We start from the raw sequence: 24251 nt of genomic DNA on the forward strand, positions 1-24251 counted from the left end.
AATCTTCGAGATTTTGAAAACTAGCAGGCTCTGAGACAATTCAGTAGCAGACATTTAAGCAAGGGAAACTCCAATATAGTCCCTAATAATGCCTGACTAATAATGACAAATATCGAGTAAGGGCCCAGGTAGTCCGGATGGCTTGGAGTATCCCAGAATAAAACGAACCCTGAGGGGTGCTGGCCCATGGTGACCCGCTCCCTGGGCTCTGGATCCCTATTTTTAGGCCGATGTCCTCTTATCATTCAATCCCGAGTTTCCGGAAACGATGACCCTGCCAGCTCAGTTTCCTTTTCACCCTTCCTGAGCCTCAAACACCGCGGGGAGCCAGCCCTCTCCCGCAACTCGCTGCTGACTGCCGGGCGGGTCTGTAGGGGACCTAGCAAGTGACCGTCCGGCCCTCGGGGAGGAGCGGACAGCACCCAGGGCACCTGGCCGGTCAAGCCCGTACGGGCCGCGCCCCTCTGCGCCAGGCCCCGGGGAGGCCCGTGGCGAGGCCTGCAGCCTGTCGCCTGCCGATTGGCGCCACCCGCTGCGGCCGGGACTCATTTCCGCCCCGGGCGCGGCCCACGCCACGCCCCTCTGTTTTGCGGCCCCTGATACTTGGTCAGCGTGGTGATTGTTGCGTCTGGTCACTGGACCCAGAAGGGACGTCCTCCTCGGCTGGCGCTCAGTTTCCCGCTCATCGCCAGAAAAATGAAGGCGCCTCCCGCGCCGCGCAGGGCGCCTCCCCGCCGCCTGGAGCGTCGCTTTCCTCTCCCGACCTTCCTAGGGGTCCCTCTGGTGGCCCTGGCGTTGCTGCTTTGCACAGGCTCGGGTAGGACCCTGGAGAGCGGGCGCGCGCCCCCCGCGAGGCCGGAGCCCGGCTCGGCCGGGCGGCAGGAGGCGGGGGCCGGGCAGCGCCGGCGCGGAGCACTGGCCGGGTTCTCCGGGGCGCGTTTGGACAGTGTGTGGGTGGCAGGGATGTGGGGACCGTGCCGTGCCCGAGGTGACGGCTTGCTTGGTCGTCTGCATTGAGCGGCGCCGGTGTTTACCCAGGGCCTACCTGTGTCCTCAGTAAAAGCCCGCAGCGTTTTCGGGCTGGAGCCAAGTCGGAATGGGGAGTGCGGCCCGGTGCCCCAGGTGACGGCTGGCTCCGGGGTGCCGGGTGCGCGGGACTGTTGCCAGGGCCCGTGCTGTGCCGGCTGCGACAGTGGCCCTGTGTTTCCTGGGCGGGGTAGGTGGAGCCTTGGTGAGCGGGGGTTCGTTCTTTAGGGCCCAGAGGTTAGGGTTGCAAGTGCGTCTGCTGCGCCTGGGGGCTAGGTTACCAGAATACTGGGAGATACGCAACAAAAGAAACGGCTAAATCTCCTTTCTCCAATGTGTAAAGCTTTAAGATGGTTATTTTTTTTCTTTCTTTTTTCTTTTTTTTTTTTTGAGACAGAGTCTCACTTTGTTGCCCAGGCTAGAGTGAGTGCCCTGGCGTCAGCCTAACTCACAGCAACCGGGCTTAAGCCTCAGCCTCCCGAGTAGCTGGGACTACAGGCATGTGCCACCATGCCCGGCTAATTTTTTTTTTCTATATATATTTTTAGTTGTCCAGATAATTTTTATTTCTATTTTTAGTAGAGACGAGGTCTCGCTCAGGCCGGTCTCGAACTCCTGACCTTGAGCGATCCACCCGCCTCAGCCTCCCAGAGGGCTAGGATTACAGGCGTGAGCCACCGCGCCCGGCCAAGATGGTTATTTTCAATATGAAATTTGTTACAGCATATTCTTCACTATTGCCTGATGTTTGACAGCAGTGGTCTGTTGAGTACCAAATGTTTTTGAATTGCTGCTATGAGGAACATACTGTGCTATGTGTAGGCCATATGGATGAATGGAGTCAGGCATGTTAACTGATAAACACAAAAGCATGAGAAAGTCACCTGAGAGATCCATGCAGAGGAGAGGCCAGAGGAAGGCAACTGATCACTGCTTCCCAGAGGGAGGCAGAAAATGCTTCCTAGAGGAGATGATGGGTAGATTAACACATTGACTGCCATACTAGAAAAAAAATTTTTTCCTTGGGGCCACGGTGTTTTATCATGAAAATAGAATAAAAACTCTGAAAACAAAACGATCCTTTCTGATTTAATGAAAAATTTGTTTTTTATTGTTTTCTGTGCGTGACTTATATGCAACTTGAAAAATAGTTCTTGCAGCTCCTGCGAGTCATGTGAGTTACATATGCTTCATGAGGCCCTGAGCCCCAAACCAGCATGAGTTAAACACAACTCACATGGCAGTTAATGTGTTAAGTCAAGGAAAACAAGAGTTGAGCAGAAGTTGCAGCTGACCAGGGAGGAAGGGCATTCAGAGAAGAAGAAGCAGTGTGAGCAAAGGCACCAAGATGTGATACAGTTGGACTGCCAAGCTACTCGTGTGGCAGCAATAGGGCAAAGGAGGCAAGAAAATGGGAAAGGACTAGATCACAGAGTGAGCAGTTGTGAAAAGCAACCACTCATTAGGAATAGACAGTTACTTTCATAAATTCAGACTCTGATGTTATTACCTGTCCTGTTAGGACAACTTGAGCCCTTTTGTTTGACTTGGCACATGAATCTAAACTAGGGTTGCATTAGTTTCCCCAGGCACAGCAGAAGACAATTTCTTGAAGATTAAATTGCAGATAGACTATGTGCACATGGGGGTTCCAGATGAGTGACAGTAATGGGGAATAGTTTGGTGGTGGTTCACCAGTGTGGCCTGGGATCTGGGTGGCCTGGCTTGATTACTGGGTCTGCCACCTACTTGCAATGTATTCTTGGACAAGTTTCTTCACCTTACGATACCCTAATTTCTTCATCCCAAAGAGGGGGAAATAGTATGATTATGAAGATCAAGTTCCTTTAAAAACACTTAAAATAATGCGTGGCACAAGGAGTGCTTAATGTTTGCCATTTCTCAAATAATTATCATCACTATTGTAAGAAACAAGCTGAAATCTGTCATTTCCATACTTCAGAAAAAAATATAAACCACAGTATCTTGAGTTCACCTTTGATAGTGTTAAAATACCATTGCTTAAGACCTGGTATTTGATAGATCAGTGGGTTGACTATAGTCAACATTAATCGACTGCATATTTCAAAATAGCTAGAAGAGAATAATTTATTCCTAGCATAAAGAAAAGATAAATAAGGTGATAAATATCCCACTTTCCCTGAATTGATTATACGAATATATCAAATTATCACATGTACTGCAAAAATATGATAGCTGTATCAATAAAAATTTTTAAATTAAAAATTTTAGAAAAGAAAGAAAATACGATTTCTAATAATACCAGGAATGGAGAATGGGTTCATAATAAACTAACAAAGTATAAATATTTTGACATGAAAGAAATGAAAACTCTCACAAAAGGAAAAGTCTATAACCAAACTAATAACAAATGTTAAAGACCTGGATAAAAATAGCAAAGAAAAACATTACGATTTGCAGGTATCACTGAAGCAAGTTGGCTAATCAGTAAAGAATTTGAGTTTTGATCTAAGAATGTTTAGAACTGATAACAGTACTCATTCAGCTCATTCAGCTCTGGCACTTGGTACTCGAAATGCAATGATGAATGAAACCTGGCTGGTCCTCAAGAAGATGACAATCTCCTGGGGGATCTAAACAATAAATAATCAAATATGAAAAGGGCTATGAAAGGAGTAAATTAGAGCATCATGAGGGCATGTAACCCAATTTTTTGTCTGAGAGATGTCAAGAAAGTAATGGCATCTAAGATGAAACCGGGAAGATGAATGCGTGGGAGGAACAACCCAGTCTCTGGTCAAAACTGAAATGAAACAATGCAAGGAGGCTTAGAGTACCAAAACAGAAACCACTGGGCACTCCAAATAATTGAGTATGGCTTGAGAATAGTGTGCAAGAGTAAGCAGGGTCCTGATAGTGATGGGCTTTGAAAGTCTCTTAGCCATGTTAAGGAGCCACTGAAAGGTATCTGTCTTGGAAGAGCCTTTATTACTGTATCATATACATATTACTGTGATAGCAATGTGAAAAAATGAATTGAATGAAAGGTGACAAGATAGGTAAGGAGACCTATTCAGAAACTCTTGCAGCAATCCGGATAAGAAATGACAGTGGCTTGAATTAGAAGTAAAGGATAGGGCTAGGCATAGTGGCTCAAGTCTGTAACCCCAGAACTTTGGGAGGTCAAGGTGGGAGAATCACTTGAGCCTTGGAGATGGAGACCAATGTAGGCAATGTAGCAAGACCCCAGATCTACAAAAAATTAAAATTAAAAATTTAGCTGGGTGTGGTGATGCATGCCTCTAGTCTCAGCTATTCTGGAGGCTGAGGAAGGAAGATCTCTTAAGCCCAAGAGTGAGCCATGATTGTGCCACTGGACTCCAGCCTGGGTGACACAGCAAGACCCTGTCTCTAAAAATAAATAAATACATAAATAAATTTTTAAAAAAATTAGTAGTAAAGGATAGAACTGAGAGACTGAACAGCATTTCATTTTTGGCAAAATAACTTGTTTGCTGGGTACGTGTGAGTGTGAAGAATCAAAAGTGACCACGTTTGGGCATCACGGTGTCATCTGAGGCAGCGTTACTCATTCCAAGTGGAGCCATGTAGGGACCTGAACATACAGACTTGGCACCCCACCTAGAGATCTAGGATGGACAGAGACATCCAGCTGGGAGGCAGCTGATAATCAATGGTAAGGAAGTCATGGGAGGGTACATACTCACCCAGGGAGACGTGCAGAAGGAAATAACAAAAGGTCTTTCAGCAGATCCATCAGAGACATTACACTATCCCATCAGGCAGAAAAGGAAGAGCAGCCAGAGGACACTGAGAACACCGGGATGGTGTGCTCTCCGAGAAGCCAAGGAGGGAGAGCTCTTCCGGCAGATGAGAATGAACAGAGAGTGCTCTGTGCTTTCCCTCTCTTCCTAACCCAGCACAGGGACTATCTGTAGAGACAGGGAGAGTCAGAATCAGTCTACCCACTCCCCTACCCCTACCAAGGCCTGCATTTCCTGTGCCACCCCAGGAAGGGGCTGAGACTCACAACTTACGAAATCATGAAGCTCCTCACAAGGGCCATACTGGTTTCTCTGGGGCTGGTTTCTAGGGCCAGGAGGGCTAGCCAGTTTCACTTCCTCCAAGTTCAGATTCTTGCTGGGTGGTTTCCCTCTACTTCAATTTCTTTCTCCAGTTCTGTCTCTGTTCCTCTTCATTTTTCAACCTACATTTGCAGTGCTCCTACTCTTTCTCTGTGATATGCCGGGGTATAGACAAACCACAAACATGGTCCCTGTCTCTGAGGGTCTTGGTCGGCACCATGTTAGCGCGATGTTTAATCAGTAGCTCCAGCTGTTATTGGGAGGGTAACTAAAACTACGGAGGAAGAGACTGTTAGGATAAATTTAACAAGGAGGAGGCCATTTAATGACTTTAAAAGTAATTGAAGTGATTTTTGTGGGCCTAAAAATGAGTGGGAGGTGAGAAATAAAGTTGACAGATGTAGATGTCAGAGTCTGTGTTTTGAGGAACGAAGAAGGTTTAAAAATAAGTTGTGTGGACAGTGGGAGAAAGAGCAAGATGGTCAGGTTTCTTTGCAATTCCAGTTGTGGTCAGATACCATGAATTTCTGGTGATAGCAATCTAGGCAGGGGTGTGGGTATATGCCCACTCCAGAGGGTTAACTTTGCAAGCAGGTATGAGTGTAGCTAAGGTGGACAGTAGAGTATCCAGTGCAGAGAAGTAATTCACTTAACTGAAACAGACCTAGAACTTTGGGGAATTTTCTGAATGCAGCCTATCATATTATATAATGGCATCTATTATTAAAGTATAGCATTGCAGCTTAGTATTAATTATATTGTAAAATATCTAGAAGAAATGACACAAGATACTGTTTTTCTGGAGCTGAGAATGTTTAATTTGAAAATCTCCACAGGAAGAAAATTCATTGTTCTTGGGCAGGGGAAAACATTTTATTGTAATACAAAAATGTGATATTGGGCATAATTATTACAGTGTATAAAACATTTAATCCACTGGTTGACAAACCAAAAATTTTAAACTCTGCACATTGTTGAAAACATGCTTTTTTGGTGTAGGTTAGGGAGGAGAGTTAGTTGAATGGACTAAATCATCTAACTGATATTTCTTTTTCCATATAGAGCACTACATGTGAAAGTAAGGTTAGGAATCCTCTTTGTATCTGCTTTCAAGAGAGTTACTAAACTTAAAAGCATAATACAAAGGCTACTGATTTAACACTGGCATGCTGTTAGTTGATTTCTGTCTTGGTGGTTCCAGGAAATTCTAGAATGATGTTAAACACTTTTTTCTAAAGCAGAATTATGTAGCATTTCTAGCCCTTTTTATTTCCTAGTGTAAAATGACAATGCCTGGTTCAGGGTAGTTTGCAAGTTTAATGTTAGCAATAAAACTCAACTCTATACTGATTTTCTTTTTAAACAATGCTTTTAATTACTAGGGCTTTTTGTTTGCTTTTTTTTGTTTGTTTGTTTTAGGCAGTTGATTGAGGAACATTCAGATATTAAGGTCAAGCAGAGTGGAAATGTTGAAAACTTATTTCTGATAGGTAGACTGCAGGGCATGACGTATATAAAATATTGGACAGCATACACATGGAGAATCTTAGAATTTAGAGTATGAAATGACATGAGGGTAACATTTCCCTTGGTTAGAGTTCTCTTGACCAATCTCTCAATCTGAAATATGACCGAGATTCAGGGAGTAAAAATGAAAAGGCTCCTCAGAGATCAAAATAGATCTATCTCTTTGGGTCCTTCCCTCATGGGAGAGAGTTTTGTATTACTTCAGCCCTTTAGGCCTTTACTTGATGTCTCTATCATCTTATTTTACATAAATGTTCTAACATATTTGTTAGGTCTACAAGCCCACAGATAATTAAAAGGAAGATGAATTGCAGAAGTAGAAGTGATACCACTCTAGGGAGGAAAAAATAAACAGAAATAAAAAATTCTGAAAGCACAGCGATATAGTAGCTTTACTATAGAGATATGCTGGATAAACAGCCCAACAGCTACCTGAGGGACTTCTGAGGGAATGCATGATGCAATGATCAGTGAGGAAAGATTAAATTGTGTTTAATGTTCAAGAAAACAAAACCAAACAGAATTCATGTAAGGCTATCCAAAGTAGTAAATTTTCTTTCTTTCTTTCTTTCTTTTTTTTTTTTTTTGAGACAGAGTCTCGCTCTGTTGCCCAGGCTAGAGTGAGTGCCGTGGCGTCAGCCTAGCTCACAGCAACCTCAAACTCCTGGGCTCAAGCGATCCTCCTGCCTCAGCCTCCCGAGTAGCTGGGACTACAGGCATGAGCCACCATGCCTGGCTAATTTTTTTCTCTATATATTTTTAGCTGTCCAAATCATTTCTTTCTATTTTTAGTAGAGACGGGGTCTCGCTCTTGCTCAGGCTGGTCTCGAACTCCTGAGCTCAAATGATCCACCCGCCTGGGCCTCCCAGAGTGCAAGGATTACAGGCGTGAGCCACCGCGCCCGGCCAGTAGTAAATTTTCATACTTCAGTGGCATCTATTCACTTACAAGATGCTCAATTCATTTATATGAAACAAATGAAATGAAGTCTTATATTTTGAAATACTTCGGTCCGTATTTATTTTGATCTCCGAAATCCACCATGTTTATATAATAATCACCTCCTACCATAGCATTTCTTGAGCACGCACTGGGTATAGCATCGTAGAAAAAGAAGACATGGTCCTTAATCTCTAGGAACTTGCCTTCTAAGAGGAGACAGAGCCTTAAGTCACAAGGTGTCATAAGATTGTGGTTCAAACTATGGGAGAGTAATCTGAGCAGAGTGCTATATATTGTAGAAGATTTCTTAGAGGAGAGATTAGTTTTTAAATGACGTTAGAAAAACGTAGAGAAAGATGCATACCTATGTGTATTTTTTAAGACCAAAGACATTGATGGTATCTCTTCCATTTACTGTTGAGTGAAAATTCAGTTTATTCCCAAACAAACCAAAAGCTAATTGGATGTTACTAAAACAAGCAAAACACTACTACCACTACTTTAAGTATGGAATAATCATTTAAAATCTTGCCAAGGACCTTTCTATTTTTTTCTGTACTACCTGCTGCCAGACCACAGTCCCTGGCTGGTGAAAGTGATATCAGTACGTCATCTTCATGTTCTTCTTCTCTTGTCCCTAGATGCCTGTGAGGAGCCACCAGAATTTGAAGCTATGGAGCTCATTGGTGTACCTAAAACCTATTATGAGGTTGGGGAGGAAGTAAACTACAGGTGTAAAAAAGGATATTTTTATGTGCCTCCTCTTGCCACCTATACTTTTTGTGAGAAGAATCATTCGTGGTTTCCTGTCACAGATACACCTTGTTTTAGTAAGTACACAAGCCTCTTTTTTTCTGCTTGCTCTAGACCTTTTGACACATTTTATAGTGTATCTTCCACTATTGAGATGATTTTTTTCATATGAAATGAGGTTTAGGATAGCAATGTATTTTTTTCAGGCTTTGAGACATCTCCAGGGAATCTTTTTCTTGGCATTTGATTGCCTGAGTAAAGGAGAATCTTAAGTTTGCCCGTATAATAGTTAAAGAAGTAATATTCCTGTGAATTAAAATAGCAATGTAGAATTTGGATTTTGATTCAAATCCATTTTGAAACTGGATTAAAAAAACAAATTTCGAAATTATTTTCTTTTAGGAAATACATGTCCATACGTAAAGGATCCTGCAAATGGCCAAGCAATGCTGGCAAATGGGACTTTAGCGTGGGGTTTTCAGATTCACTATAGTTGTCACCCGGGGTAAGTAAGTTGTTCCTTAGAGGAAATAAGGTAAATGTTAAAAATTTTATTTTTGTTTTGCTTTTCTTCTTAAGCATCCATATGAACTTGATTTAATTTTGCTTTCTGTGTGGCAAGTTGTATTTTTAGCGAAACAACTCTTGGGTGTTTTATGGAGGTAGATGTGTAATAAATAGAAGAAAACTGAAATTGAAGAAAAGCCAAACTATGTAATACTTGCTATGTCTAATAATAAGCCTATTGTAAGCATTAGGAATGCAGTAATCATGGTGACTTCATCCTTTACAACAAAGTCCACCCTATTTAAATCTGCCAACTCTTAGAGTTGAAGTAGGGCTCACAGAAATGGGAGGTAGAATTGTCAACCAAAGATATTCTTATATCCACATAACTCAGTAAGGTGCAACCCGACCAAAATTGACCTGGTTAGCCCTTTATGTTGATTAAAATCTCTCAGTTGGAAAACCTTATTTTTGAGACTGCTGCAAAGAACTGAAGCATGTCAAAGAGGCACTGAGCACTTAATAATAACCTTTGTTCTGTAGGGCTCTTTTAATAGTATATATTGGGGAAACTGTACATTTGCGGAAAATGTGCATTTGGAGGGTGAATGTAATATTCTTAGTCTGTTTTCTGTTGCTATAACAGAATACCCGAGGCTGGGTAATTTATAAAGAAAAGAAGTTTATTCAGCTCACATTTCTGGAGGCTGGAAGGTCCAAGGACATGGCAGCAATGTCTGGTGAGGGCTTTTGTGCTGCATGATAGCATGTTGGAACGTGAAATGGAAAGCAAGTGCATATAAAAAAAGACAAAGCATGACAACCTGCTCTTGTGGTAACTAATCCTATCCTGAGAGAAGGAGAATTCACTCACTCCCTCAAGAATTAACTCGTAACCTCCCTCGAGAATGGCATTATCCCTCTTAACAACCTAATCACCTCCTAAAGACCCCACCACCTCTCCATACTGTTACACTGGCAATGAAATTTCAACCTGGGTTTTGGTGGGGACAAACCACCCTCAAACTGTAGCAGTAACACACTATAATAAGAAAAAAAAAAAAGAGTGAGCCTTGGGAGAAAAGTCAGCTGTGACTATGTAAGGTGGTTTCACTGACTGTTTTTTAATTTAGTCAAGTAAAATATTGGTACATTCAGTTAATAGTTACATAGAGCTTGCTAGGCTCTTTGAGAGATAGCAAAAGTTTAAGACATAGACCCTTCTTGAAGAAGTTGTAGTCTTATTGGGAAATACAATATATACCCAAAGCTATCAAGGCAAAATAGTAAATGAAAAATACCAAGTAAGTGGAATTATTCATGACAATTACAGTGAGAGTCCAGAAGGGGGAGCAATTCTGGTGAATTTAAATCATCTGGCAAGATTTCATTGAGTAGGAGTATTCCTCAGGGATTCCTAGAAAGATATTCTGATCTAAATAATATTAATAAGAGCTAAAACTTACCTAGTACTTACTATGTGTCAGATGCTCACTCATCTAATCCTTTGAACAACCCCATGAGGTATATACTTTTATCCCCTTTTAATTGATGTGGAAACTGAGCAAGAGAAACTTTTTTTTTTTTTTTTTGAGACAGAGTGTCACTTTGTTGCCCTGGCTAGAGTGACTGCCGTGGCGTCAGCCTAGCTCACAGCAACCTCAAACTCCTGGGCTTAAGCAATCCTCCTGCCTCAGCCTCCCAAGTAGCTGGGACTACAGGCATGTGCCACTATGAGCAAGAGAAACTTTAAGTGACTTGCCCACACTCAAGTAACTAGTAAGTTGTGGAGCAGGGACTCAAATCCAGGCAGTCCAGCTCTAGGGCCTGAGCTCTCTACATGGTCATTGTCCTTGCGAGCAGAATGGCATGAGCAAAGGCACAGAAATGAATGTGTAATGTGATTGCAGGAGACAGCAAAACGCCCAGACTGACAGGCGCAGCAGATTTATTTAGACATTTCTGCTCCTGACCAATGTGTATTCAAATGAAGAAATTCTTTATTTGATTAAATTGCAGATTTATTTAGCACTTTCATCAGATAGTATGTTGTTTAAGAAACTTCTCCCTCAAACTACTGCAGCATAGAAAAATGACTACAAATTTCATTCATTATTTTGTACATCTTAACTGCTAAAGAAAACAGTAACCTTTTTTCATTTAGTTTTTACTTAATTGGCGAACCAATTGCACATTGTGAACTTAAAGGAGAAGAAGCACTTTGGAGTTCTAAGCCCGCAACATGTGAAAGTAAGTAAATTCTCTTTTTAAAATTTAGACCAACGGTTCTCAAACTTTTTGACCTCAGTATCCCTTTATGCTTTAAGATTAATAAGGATCCCAGTGATCTTTCCTTTATGTTGGTTATATCTATTGATATTTATTATATTGGGATTAAAAATGAGAGGTTTTAAAATAATTATTGATTCATTTGTAAGAACAATAAACTCAGTACATGTTAACATATGTAATATAACTTTTATGAAAAATAAAAATTTTCCAAAACAAAAAAATTAATGAAAATAGTGGCATTGCTTTACATTTTTGCAAATCTCTTCAATATCTGGCTTAAAGGAAGACATTTGCATTCAGTCTGTTATCAGACAATATGTAGCCTCTGGAAAAAAATCACTGAATACTTGTGAGGATGAGAGTGAAAAAAGACAATATCTTGGTATTATTGTGAACCACCAATTTAGAAAATGGATATATCTACAAATTATAAAGCATTTCTCAACTAACACTCAGTTTTGTTTTTAACCACAAGCATATTTTCTCATTAAATCATCAGCATCTTTTATGATGACTAGAACAAAGCTTACAATGGCTTTGCAAATAAATATAGGTATTATATACTTCAGGAAAATGAATTGTTTTATTCCTAAAATTCATTACTGTGTTAATGATTTGAATTTGAGATCATATATTTTCTCATAGAAACCCTCCTATAAATGGATATTGAATTCCCAACCAGCTCGTAGAAATCCTAGGTTGATGAATTTATTGAAGGCAGTTCATAGAACTTTATGAATGCTGCCTTAATCCTTTACCTTTCGTTTCCTCTTTTTCTCCCCTTTTCAAGGGATTTTGTGTCCACCACCTCCAAAAATAGAAAATGGAAGACACACCTTTAGTGATGTAGAAGTATTTCATTATCTCGAAGCAGTAACTTATAGTTGTGATCCTGCACCTGGACCAGATGAATATTCGGTTGTTGGAGAGAGTACGCTTTATTGTGCTGGCCCTCAGAAATGGAGTAGTGATGCTCCCGAGTGTAAAGGTAATAATCTTTCCTTTATTTCCTTCTTCATTTGTAAATACTGTGGAAGCATTTGGGAAATAGTTTTACCTAACAGTAAACAACACAGGCATATGTGCTTCCTCCTCCCGTAAAATTGGTTTCTAATTTAATTTAATATCTCTCCATTCAAGTAAAAAAAGTAGTTCTAGCCGTAGAGTTCCCTATTGCTTACGCCCACGTGTTCTTGGCATTTCGTTTTATACATTGTGAGCTACTGTGTATAGGCATGAATTAGGATTTTTTTGCTTGAAAGAACCAAAAAAAAAAAAAAAACACCATCATACACTGGCTTAAATATAAAAAAGTTTGATCTTGTATTACAAGAAATCTAAGAGTTCTGGCTATAAGTAATGGTAGAGTGGATTGTAATAGACTAACCCTTTCACCAACAGGAATGATAAACTCTGGATAAAATTTATTTTAAAAATCCCCAAATGTGGCTGGGCACAGTGGCTCACGCCTGTAATCCTAGCACTCTGGGAGGCCGAGGCGGGTGGATTGTTTGAGCTCAGGAGTTTGAGACCAGCCTGAGCAAGAGTGAGACCCTGTCTCTATTTAAAAAAAAAAAAAAAAATTAAAAAAAAAAATCCCCAAATGTTTAAGGCACTGAAGAGTGACCAAAAACATGGAGACACAGAAGGGGATTTGCCCCTTGAAAGAAAGGAATCACTGAATACCAACAAAATATATACTCTTTTGAAGTACACATGGAACATTCTCAAAGATAGACCCAATTCTTAACAATAAGACAATTTTTAACAAATTCTAAAAAATTGAAATCATTCAAAGTACATTATTTAATCACAATGGAATGGAAGTAGGAATCAATAACAAGGATATCTAGGCAATCCCCAAAGAACTCAAAATTATTCAAGACATTTCCAAATAACCCCTGGGTAAAAAAAAAGGAGGGAAAATTAGAAAATGTTTTGAATTGAGTAAAAACACCACAATATATCAAAATATACAAATTTGTAGGATGCAGCTAAGATTGCTTAGAGAGAAATGTGTAGCATAAAATACTTATGTTAGAAAAACAGAAAAGTCTCCAATATGTGATTTAATTTTCCATCTTAATAAACTAAAAAAGAAGAGCAAAGTAAACCCAAAACAAGCAGGTGGAAGGAAATGATAAAGACAGAGCAATGAAATTGAAAAGAGAAAAAAATATAGTGAAAATCAATGAAACCAATAGGTGGTTCTTGTAGATCAATAAAATGGATAAACCTATAGCCAGACTGACACAGGAAAAAAAAAAAAGGCACAAATTACCAATATCAAGAATGAAAAAGGGGGACATCACTAAATATCCTACAGACATTTAAAGGATGATAAGGGAATATTACAAACAACTTTATGCCTATAAATGTGACAACTTAAATGAAATTGACAAATTCTTTGAAAGACACAAAATACCAACACTTACCTAAAGATATAGATAACCTAAATAGTCCTGCATCTATTAAAGAAACACAGTTTATAGCTAATAACCTTCCCACAAAGAGAACTACAAGCCCAGATGGCTTCACTGGGGAATTCTACCAAACATTTAAGGAATAAATAATAGCAATTCTACATAAGCTTTTCAAAAAAATGCAAGAGAAGGGAGCACTTCTTAACCTGTTTTATGATGATGGCATTGCCAACATCAGAAAAAAACATTATGAGAAAATTGCAAACAATATCCTCCAAAATAGGCCCACAAATCCTCAACAAAATATTAGCAAGTCAAATCCTGTGATATATTAAAAGAAAAGTACATCATGAGCAAGTAGGATTTATCCCATGAATGCAAGGTTGGTTCAAATGCAAAAATTAATCAGTGTAATTTACCATATCAAGAGACTGTAAAGGAGAAAAAAACTGTATGATTACCTTACTAGATGCAAAAAAAAAAGAAAGCATTTGAAAGAATTCATCATCTTTTCATGATTTGCATGATAAAACTCAGCAAACTACGACTATAAGGGAACTAACTATCTCAACCTGATAAAAGACATCTACAGTAATCTCACAGCTAACATTATACTTAATGGTAAAAAAGAAACATTATATTATAGTAAAAAGTAACATACTTCATGATAAAGAAAAACCCTTAATACAATTTATTTCTAATTAAGAAAGGGATTACTTAAGGCAAGAACAAGGCAAGGATGGCCATTCTCACCACTCTGTTCAGCATTGTGATGGAGGTCCTACCCAGTACAATAAGGCAAGCGAAAGCAATAGGCATACTTATCAGAAAGACAGAAATAAAACTGTCTCTATTCACAATGAGATACCACTAAACACTTATTAGAATGGCTAAAATTTAAGCATACGCACACCCAAAGCTGACAATACCAGGTACTGGCAAGGATACGGCGCAGTTATTATAGAACTCTCATACATTGAGGGTGAGAATGCAAAGTGGAATGATCACTTTGGAACACCTTTGGCAATTTCTTATAGAGTTAAACGTACAGTTACCATACAACTCAGCAACCCAAGTAAACTGAAAATATTTTCACACAGACACCTACACAGACACAACATGAGGATGTTCACAGCAGCATTATTCATAATCACCCCAAACTGGAAACACTCACATGTTCTTCAGCTAGTGAATGGATGAACAACCTGTCTCAGCAATAAAAAGGAATGAACTCCTGGTTCATGTAACAACACAAATGAATCCCAAATGCATCATGCTAATTGACATAAGCCATACACAGAAGGCTGTGATTCCATTTATATGACATTCTGAAAAAGCAACACTACAAGGAGAGAAATAGATCATTGGTTGGCTGGTTGGTAGGGGAGGAAGGGTGAATCACAGAAAGGCATGAGGAAATTTGGTGAGTAATGGGACTTTTCTATATCTTTACTGTGGTGGTAGTTATGTGATTATTATTTGCATTTGGCAAAACTCATACAGCTATACACATGAAAGAGTGACTTTTACTGTGTGTAAATTATATCCAATAATCCTAACTTCAAAAAAATCATTAGGTGCTATTGGACACAACAAAAGGTCAGTGAACCTAAAGACAGGTCAACAGAAATTTAATATGTTTTAGAAAGAAAGATGGAGAGAGAGCCTTACAGAGCTGTGGGAAAGTATCAAGCAGTCTACATACATGTAATTGAAGTTTCAGAAAGAGAGGAGAGAAAACATTGTAGAAAATTATTTGAATAAATATTGGCCAAAAATTATCCAAATTTGATCCAAAACAGCAGTCTCAGATGTAGGAAATTCAGTGAACCTTGAGCAGGATGAATAAATTATTAAAATTTACAAAAGAAATCCCAGTAGTTTGGCAGTTTTTACCAAACTACTGAAAACAAAAGCTTAAAAAGCAACCACTGAGAGGGAATAAAGCAACAAACAAAAACCTATTACATTTAGGAGGGTGGGGGACAAGGAAGAATGACAGCTGCTTAAGAAACTATTGCAGCTAGAAGACAATGATGTCTGTTAAGGTGCTGGAAGAAAAATAAAACCCTTACCCTAGAATTCTATATCAGGAAAAATACATCAATTAAAATGCTTTAATTTTTTAAAACATAAAGTCTTTAAAAAAAATTTTTAACATCTTGTATTCCATTCCTTGTCTCTTTGTTCCCACTAGAAATTACTACTTTGTACTACTTTTTCTGGTCCCATGCCAAAGCAGATTTCCATTAATTCTTTGGTTTCTCTACTTTTCAGTGGTCAAATGTCCATTTCCAGTAGTCACAAATGGAAAACAGATATCAGGATTTGCAAAAAAATATTCCTACAAAGCAACGGTTATGTTCGAATGCGATAAGGGTTTTTACCTTAATGGCAGTGACACTATTTTCTGTGGTGGTAATAGTACTTGGGAACTCTCAATGCCAACATGTCTTAAAGGTACAAAGTTTGCCTTTTTTCCTTCTTGTTTTTGTTTTGTTTTAGACTTTATTTCTTTGACATTAAATATCAGTGATACAGAATAATTGAAAAGAAGCAATTTTAGTATTTAACTCTGGTATTTATTTCTGTGCCAGGTATATCATATAACATTCAGAAAGAATTCTGTTGTGATTGTGTAGATTTTTTCAGGGTGCTTAGCATGTTGTGTATATTGCATGGGTATGTAAATTTCTCCTGTTCAGTATTTTTATTTATAATAGGTGGATTGCAACAACTTTTTGGATTAAATTGAAGCATGGGCGTTTTCGTCTAAAAAAATCAAGAATGAAAGGCATAGTTCATATAAATGAAATGAAAGCAATAACTCCCAAGGGGTTGATCCAGTCTACAAATCTTATCAGTTCCCAGTGGAAATGCCAGCAATAACTCCCAAGTGTTTGATCCAATCTACTTATTATTTTGTTTTCTAGTGTCGACTCCTTCCACTGCAAAACCTCTAAATTCCAGTGTTTCAGGTTTAGTAATTTCCTGCTTATATCTTTAAAAATCCTTTAAATTCTTGGTGATTTTTTCACAGCTCCTTTAAATTCCTGATGATCTCCACTCATTCATCATTTTTAGTAATGAAAGGAGGTAGCACATTTGTACAGATATTTTAGTTGTTATACATAGTGATGCTAAAATCATTTGCTATAGTTATAGTCCACAGATATAAACAGAAATGTGAACTTGAGAAAGTTATGTAAACTTTAAATGTGTTTACTCATATAAAAATGATCTAGTGCCTTCTTTACTGGGTGATAGTAAGGTTTAAATGGGAAGCATTTAAAGTACTTAGCACAGTGCCTGGTATATAGGAAGCTGTTAAAGGTAGCTTGATATGACTTATGTCACCACTAGAAGTAATAATGGTATTAAGGTAGATCTAAGTGTTGTGCTAGTATGAAAAAATGTCCAAGAAATCCTCAATGGAAAAGAGTAAGATGCAAATTATGTAGTATGATACCACTTAGATTTTATTTTCAAAAAAGATATATATGTTTACTTCAAACACGTTACTTTTATGATTTATTAATAGTTAACTTCTAGAATTTCCATTATAAAATACAAAGCTATAGTTAACATTCTTATGCATACAATCTTCTATACTTCTGCAAATATATATGTAGGTTAAATTGTGAGAACTAGAATTGCAGAGTTCGCAAAATATGTGTATTTTTCATTTTGATAAGTAATCTTTTTTAAAAATCAAATATCAAAATTAAATCCATAATTTTGTATTTAAAAGGCTGGTATCAATAAGACTGGCGAATTTATAGAATCAAATTTATTTTTCTAGGTCCGAAGCCTACTCATCCCAAAAAGCCTCCAGTTTCAAATTATCCAGGTTCGGTAACTCTTTATCCTACAGATATTAAGAACTTTTTAAATGATGGATGAAAACTGACATCTTGTTGTAATTTGCATTTCTTTAATTATCAATTAAGCTTAACTTTTTTTGGTCTACATTTATTTATTCATATCCTTTGCCTATTTTTCTATTAGGTTTCTAATTCTTTTTTTATTTTTGAGAGGTCGTTATGAATTAAAGCCCTTTTAATATGAAGTGACAATTTTTTCCAGGTTTTTTTTGTTTTATTTTTACTAGTCAGTTTTCTTTTAAGTTTTTTATACTATTGGATATAGATTGCTTTTTATAACTTTTAATTACATGAGTAGTATATCAATATATCTTTGTAAAATTTCAAACATCACAAAAGTATACAGAGTAAAAGATTAGTTCTCTTTCTAGTCCATAATCCAAGATAATCACAGTTAATAGTTTGGTTTTTTTTAAATCTATTTCTGTATATCAACATCTTTTTATGTGCAGTTATACATGTAGTTTGATGTTTTTCCTTTTCTTAAAAATGACATCATGCTGTACATATTTTTCTGGAACTTGTATTTTTTCCATTTAGTGTCTTGGATTGTGATTGTGTTTAGATTTATTCTCATCCTTTCTAATGATGACTTGAATATATACCATATTTTATTTAATAACTATTCTATCACTGGTCATTTATATGTTCAGAAGTTTTATATTGATAGATAGTTGGATGTATCAGTTTTTTTCACAATGGCTATGAGTTTTGTATCTGTCTTATAAAAGCTTTAGGTCTTCCCCAAGATGAAATTGCATTTAAATTGTTGGTACATCTGAAATCCATTCTGGCATATGGAATGAGATAGGGTTCCTCCCCACCCCACCTACCCCCATCCAATAGCTAAATAGCACCATTTGTTGAATAAGTTGTCTTCTTCTCGACTGATTTGATGTGGCACTTTTTATCATATATTGAATTCATTGGTGTTCTAGCCTCCTTTCTCCTTTGAACTTTGTCCATTCCTGTACCAGAATCAAGTCTTTTTTTATATACATTTTAGTATCTACTGGAACACTTCCTTTTCAGAAATTACCAAGCTACTCTCATGTTAATTTTTCCAAATCAACTTTTTTTTTTTTTTTACCATTTTAAGTATATAATTCAGTGGCATTAAATACATTGAAATTATTGTGCAACCATCACTACCATCTATCTCCAGAATTTTTTCATCATCCCAAATGGAAACTCTACTCATTAAACAATGAACAGAAAAGTATTTCTCACAGTTCTGGAGGCTAAGAAGTCCAATGTCAAGGTGCAGGCATCTGGTAAGGGCCTCCTTCTTGCAGCATCATAACATGGCAAAGGCATCACCTGTTGGAAGGGCAGAGACAGGGTGAGAGAGAGCAAGAGGGGCAAAACCAGTCCCTCGATAACACACATACTCTTGCAATAACAGCATTAGTCCATTCATGAAGGCTCATAAACACCTCTTAAAGGTCCCACCTCCCAATAACTTTACATTTGCAATTAAATTTCATCATGAGTTTTAGAGGGGCAAACATTCAAACCATAGCACCATCCTAATAGATATGAAGTAGCATGTCATTGCAGTTTTTATTTGCATTTCCCTAATGATTAAGAATGTGTTGAGCATCTTTTCGTGTGCCCATTGGTCATTTGTATATCTTCTTTGGAGAAATATCTATTTAAGTCCTTTGCTCACTTTCAAATTGGGTCGATTTTTGTTTTTGAGTTTTAGGAGTTCTGACTATTAATCCCTTGTCAAATATATGGTTTGCAAATATTTCCTCCTATTCTGTAGATTGCCTTTTCCCTCTGTTGATAGTGTCCTTTGATGCACAAAAATTTTTTATTTTGAAGTTCAGTTTATCTGTTTTTTCCTATGTTGCTTATGCTTTTGGGGTCACATCCAAGAAATTACTGCCAAATCCAACATCATGAAGCATTTCCCGTATGTTTTCTTCTAAGTGTTTTATAGTTTTAGCTCTTATGTTTAGGTTTGTGATTTATTTTGAGTTAATTTTTTATATATGCTAAGGTCCAACTTCATTCTTTTGCATGTGGATATCCAGTTTTACCAGCACCATTTGTTGAAGACGCTGCCTTTTCCCCACTGACTGTTCTTGACACTCTTACTGAAAATCATTTGACCATATATTCGAGGGTTTATTTCTGGGCTCCCTATTCTATTCCATGGGTTTGTATGTCTGTCTTTATGCCAGTACCACTCTGTTTTGATTACTGCAGTTTTGTACTAAGTTTTGAAATCAGAAAATATGAGTCTTCTTAACTTTGCTCGTTTCCAGGATTGTTTTGGTCTCTTGAGGTTTCATGTGAACTTCAGAATGGATTTTTCTATTTCTGTAAAAAGCATCATCAGGATTTTGATAGGGGTTGCAGTTAATCTGTGGATTGCTTTATATAGTATTGACAGTTTTAAAATATTAAATCTTTCAATCCATGAACACAGGATGTCTTTCCATAAAGCAGTTTTGTGGTTTTCAGTGTACTAGTTTTGTGCCTCTTTGGTTAAGTTTATTCCTAAGTATTTTATTCTTTTTGATTTTTCTGTAAATGAAATTGTTTTCTTAATTTCCTTTTCAGATCATTCATTGTTAGTGAATAGAAATGTAACTGATTTTTGTGCGGTTTTGTATCCTGCAATTTTGCTGAATTCATTTATTAGTTCTAACAGGTTTTCGCATGAGTGTGTATGTGGTATCCTTAGGGTTTGCTACATAAAAGATCCTGTCATCTGCAAACAGAGGTAATTGTATTATTTTCTTCCTAATTTGGATTCCTGTTTTTCTTTTTTTTTTGCCAAGTTGCTCTGGTTAGAACTTCCAGTACTATCTTGAGTAGAAGTGGCAAATGTTTACACCCTGTCTTGTTCCTGATCTTAGGGGAAAGCTTTCAGTCGTTTACCACTAAGTATGACATTAGCTGTGGATTTTTCATATGTGGCCTTTATTAGGTTGAGGAAGTTTCCTTTCATTCCGGATCAATTTCTAAAGCATTTACTAAGCCCTCCTCTGTCTTGCAATTTTATTAATTGTTAGAATCACACTGAATTCGTAGACTAATTTTGAGAATATAGTAAAGATAAATTTGTATGCTATACCATATTATCACAGGAAATGTGAGTGGGCAGGAAGAAGAAAGATGATATTGAATATAAATTTATAAACTTTTATGATACTACTTTAAATGAGAAACATTAATACAGTTTATAAAGAAAATGAATTTAAAGGGATTTTGTACAATGGTAAAAAAAATCAACCTATGAATATTAAGGATAAAATACTTAAAAGCTTCATTTTCTTTTCTTTTCTTTTTTTTTCCTTAATCTATCTTTCTTCTTTTTTCTAGGATATCCCAATCCCAGAGAAGGACTATTTGACCTTGATTTGGGTTGGTACAGATATGACAAATATAAGTAGTAGTATGAGTAGGAACATATAGGTAATTAACAGTTTTTAAGAGGTGCCCCAGTATAGAATTCCTAGCCAGGTGAGGCAAATTTCTTAAATGCTATGGTTATATGTAGGTTAAAATATATAAAACATAACTTGCTTTCCACATGATAGTGTTATTTTGTTGTAATGGCAGTTTATAGATAAATTCTTTCTATTCATAATCTTCTATACACAAGCCTTAAAGTAATATAAGTTGGGTTAGTTTTGTTCTATAACAGGCTGTTTTAACATACTTTCTGTAAGCTTACACAAGTCACACAACATATATATATAGAGAGAAGAAAATAATAAAGTTTAGTTGTAACAGTTAAAGTTCAATGAAATATAAAGATTTCTTGATAAGTAAAAGAAGACAAAAATCTATTACTTTTCATTTCTTACATTAGTTTAATAATGGTTAATTCTGTTATACAATGCATCTTAGGCTTATTTTTTAGCATATGCTTTAGCTCCAAACTCTATAGTCAAACTGTCATTGTGCCAGTAAATCCAATGTCATCTTAAGCTGTTAAACACTTAATAACTGTTTATGAAATGAGACGAGCAGATATAACATGACACTTCATGCTTTGACTTATAGCAAGCTAATAAAAATAACGGCAGCTTAGAAACACAGGTACTACTGAGAGAAAAACTTCTAAAAATTAAGATTATGTAGAATATAGTGTTCTCTAGATAAGCAAGAATGCATGCTCAAGTTTTTCGGTATACTTTTTATCCATGTGCCCTGGTGTTTCATTTATATTTTTAGAAGAAATCTTCTTTGTATTTAGGACTATGTCTTAATTTTTTTGGGGGGGGTGAGGAGTTGGGAGGTAAGGGGGGTAGGAGAGGGATTAATAAGATTATTTGTGAAGACTCTGCAAGTACCATCTGTGTGATAGATTAATAGAAATTTATTAATGACTTATTCTACAGATCCACTTTTGGGGAAAAAATATAAATTAAATTTCTACCAAAAATCATTAAAAAAATGATTGAATACTGAACTAAACCAACTATAATGGAATAATACTTTTAAAAATGATTTTCCTCTAATGTAGTGAATTCTAATTGTTCTAATAACAAAAAATATTAATCTATAAAGTCCCTTGATTTGCCTGTCTGTTACTAATTTTAACATGTAATAAAGAAAAGGAACTTTGTTGCAAAAAATTAAAAAGAAATACGCTTTCAAATAAATTTAACCAAGGAGGTGAAACATCTGTATGCTGGAACTACAAAATATTGTTGAGAGAAATTAAAAAAGACAAAAACAAATAAATAGACATCTTGAGTTCATGGTTTTGAAGACTTAATATTGTTAAGATAAATTATTATCTAAGGTAATCTATAGATTGAAAGCAACCTTGTAAAACAATCTTGTAAAAGAACAAATTTGGAGTACTCATAATTCCTAGTTTCAAAACTTACTACACAAACCAGCAGTAATTAAAATAGTTTGACATTGGCCTAAGAAAATTCTTTCAACCAATGGGATAAAGTAATAATAAAACCTCACATATATGGTCAAATGATTTCCTACAAGACAGCAAAAATTTCAATGGGAAAAAGGCAATCTTTTCAGGAAATGGTGCTGGGAAAACTGGATATCCACATCCAATAGAATGAAGTTGTACCTTTATTTTACACCATATGAAAAAACTGACTCCAAATGGATGAAAGACTTGCAGGTAAGTACCATAACTATAAAATTATTATGAGAAACATATGGAGAAATCTTCCTGATAATGGATTTGGCAGTGTTTCCTTGGATATGAGACCAAAAAAAAGCACAAGCAACAAAAGAAAACAATTATATTGGACTTCATCAAAATTAAAAATTATGTTTATCAAAGAACACTAACAAGAGAGAGAAAAGGGAACCCACAATATGGGAAAAAAATGTTTGTACCTCATATATTGCATAATGGATTATTATACAGATGTGTAAGGAACACGTGTACATCAGAAATAAAAAAACAACAAACAATTTTAAAGGGGCAAAGGATTAGCAAAGATATATCTCCAAAGAAGATAAAAGGCCAAAAGTACGTGAAAAGTTACTCAATATTACTAGTCATGAGGGAAATGCAGATCACATGCATGAGAATCCACTTCACACCTTGAAGATGGCTATTATTCAAAAAAAAAAAAAAAAGAAAAGAATCAGTTACAACATGTGTGAACCTTAAAACCATTATGCTATGTGAAATTAGCCAGATCTAAAATGACAAATACTGTATGTTTCCACTTAAATGAGGCAACTGGAATAGGCAAAATCATAGAAAAATAAAGTAGAATAATGTTTCCTTGGTTTGGGGAAGAAGGGAGTTATTTTTTAATAGGTCCAGAGTTTTAGTTTGAGATCATGAAAGTTCTGGAGATGGATAATGGTGACGGTTACAGAACAGTGTGAGTGGACTTAATGCTATTGAATTATACAGATAAAAATAGTTGAAAAGGTAGATTTTTATGTCTACATATTTTATTGCTAAATTTTGAGTCAAAAAATATTAAAATTTCACCAGACACACAAAAAAAGTAAAGGTGACTACAGAGCACAATGAAAACTGAGGTTCCTATTAAGAGTTTCCTGAGTTGGACCCTATACTTGAAAACTGGTTAGAAAGGTTCTGGATCAAAATGACCTGGGTGCACTAATAGTCGTGCTAAAACTAGACAGATAGGTTAGCTCAGTTGGTTAGAGCATGGTGCTAAAACTAGATAGATAAAACTTTTTTTGCTGTAGTGTTTAGATGATCTGGTTGAAATAAAAATACAGCTGCTATCTAGAGACTCACGTGTTCAACATCTTCAAACTGTTTTCTCAGATGCTTGGATCATTGCCCTCATTGTTATTACTGCAAGTAAGTATCCCAACTCTTGACATCACTTAAAATATTACTTGTGCAGAAGCAGATGATTTTTTAAATGGTTTTTCAGTTTCTATAGCTTTTACAGCTTGAGATTAAGTATACCAATTTATAAAAACCTGACCTTTTATATGGTGTATTCTATTAATTCTACCTTCTGTTGGTGATTTTATATCCTTTTATAGCTTACATATCCACTTAGTAACAAAGTGTAAGTAATACACATTTTCTTGAGATGATTAGTAATATGAGTTTGTTTCCCAAAAGTGCTTTTGATAATTTTCTAAAGTAAGCAAGGACTCTTTTCTGACTTACTGAGGACTCTAAGTGATTCCAGGGAACTGGATTTAGACAGCAAAGAGTCTGGATGGAATATAAACCTGTAAGTGCTTAACTAAAATAACATTTTCTGACCACTGAAATGTAACCAACATTATTTCTTCTGCTAGATTTTGGATCTTGGTAATTAGTTTTCAGAGTCATATATCATCTGTTTCCTGGTTTCTT

General features: G+C 36.7%; 1 protein-coding gene across 6 annotated transcripts in view; it reads left to right on the top strand.

The window, feature by feature from the left end:
* Positions 1-324: 324 nt before the first annotated feature.
* Positions 325-24251, top strand: part of CD46 (CD46 molecule) — a 32382-nt gene continuing 8455 nt past the window's right edge. For 2 of the 6 annotated variants that reach the window (XR_006731050.1, XM_045536124.1), the window contains exons 1-9: positions 331-817; positions 8226-8414; positions 8740-8842; positions 11009-11094; positions 11927-12124; positions 15837-16019; positions 16493-16537; positions 17362-17409; positions 23703-23738. Coding sequence is in view for 5 of the 6 variants with exons in the window: in XM_045536124.1 (XP_045392080.1) it covers positions 697-817; positions 8226-8414; positions 8740-8842; positions 11009-11094; positions 11927-12124; positions 15837-16019; positions 16493-16537; positions 17362-17409; positions 23703-23738 (1009 nt within the window). In the remaining variant the exon portion in view is untranslated. Of the gene's footprint in view, positions 818-8225; positions 8415-8739; positions 8843-11008; positions 11095-11926; positions 12125-15836; positions 16020-16492; positions 16538-17361; positions 17410-20782; positions 20825-23702; positions 23739-24251 lie in introns of all 6 variants that reach the window. The other 4 variants (XM_045536125.1, XM_045536121.1, XM_045536123.1 and 1 more) reach the window with 4 other exon arrangements.

Source organism: Lemur catta, chromosome 23 (genome assembly GCF_020740605.2).
Source record: "Lemur catta isolate mLemCat1 chromosome 23, mLemCat1.pri, whole genome shotgun sequence".
In the NCBI taxonomy this organism is placed as follows: domain Eukaryota; kingdom Metazoa; phylum Chordata; class Mammalia; order Primates; family Lemuridae; genus Lemur; species Lemur catta.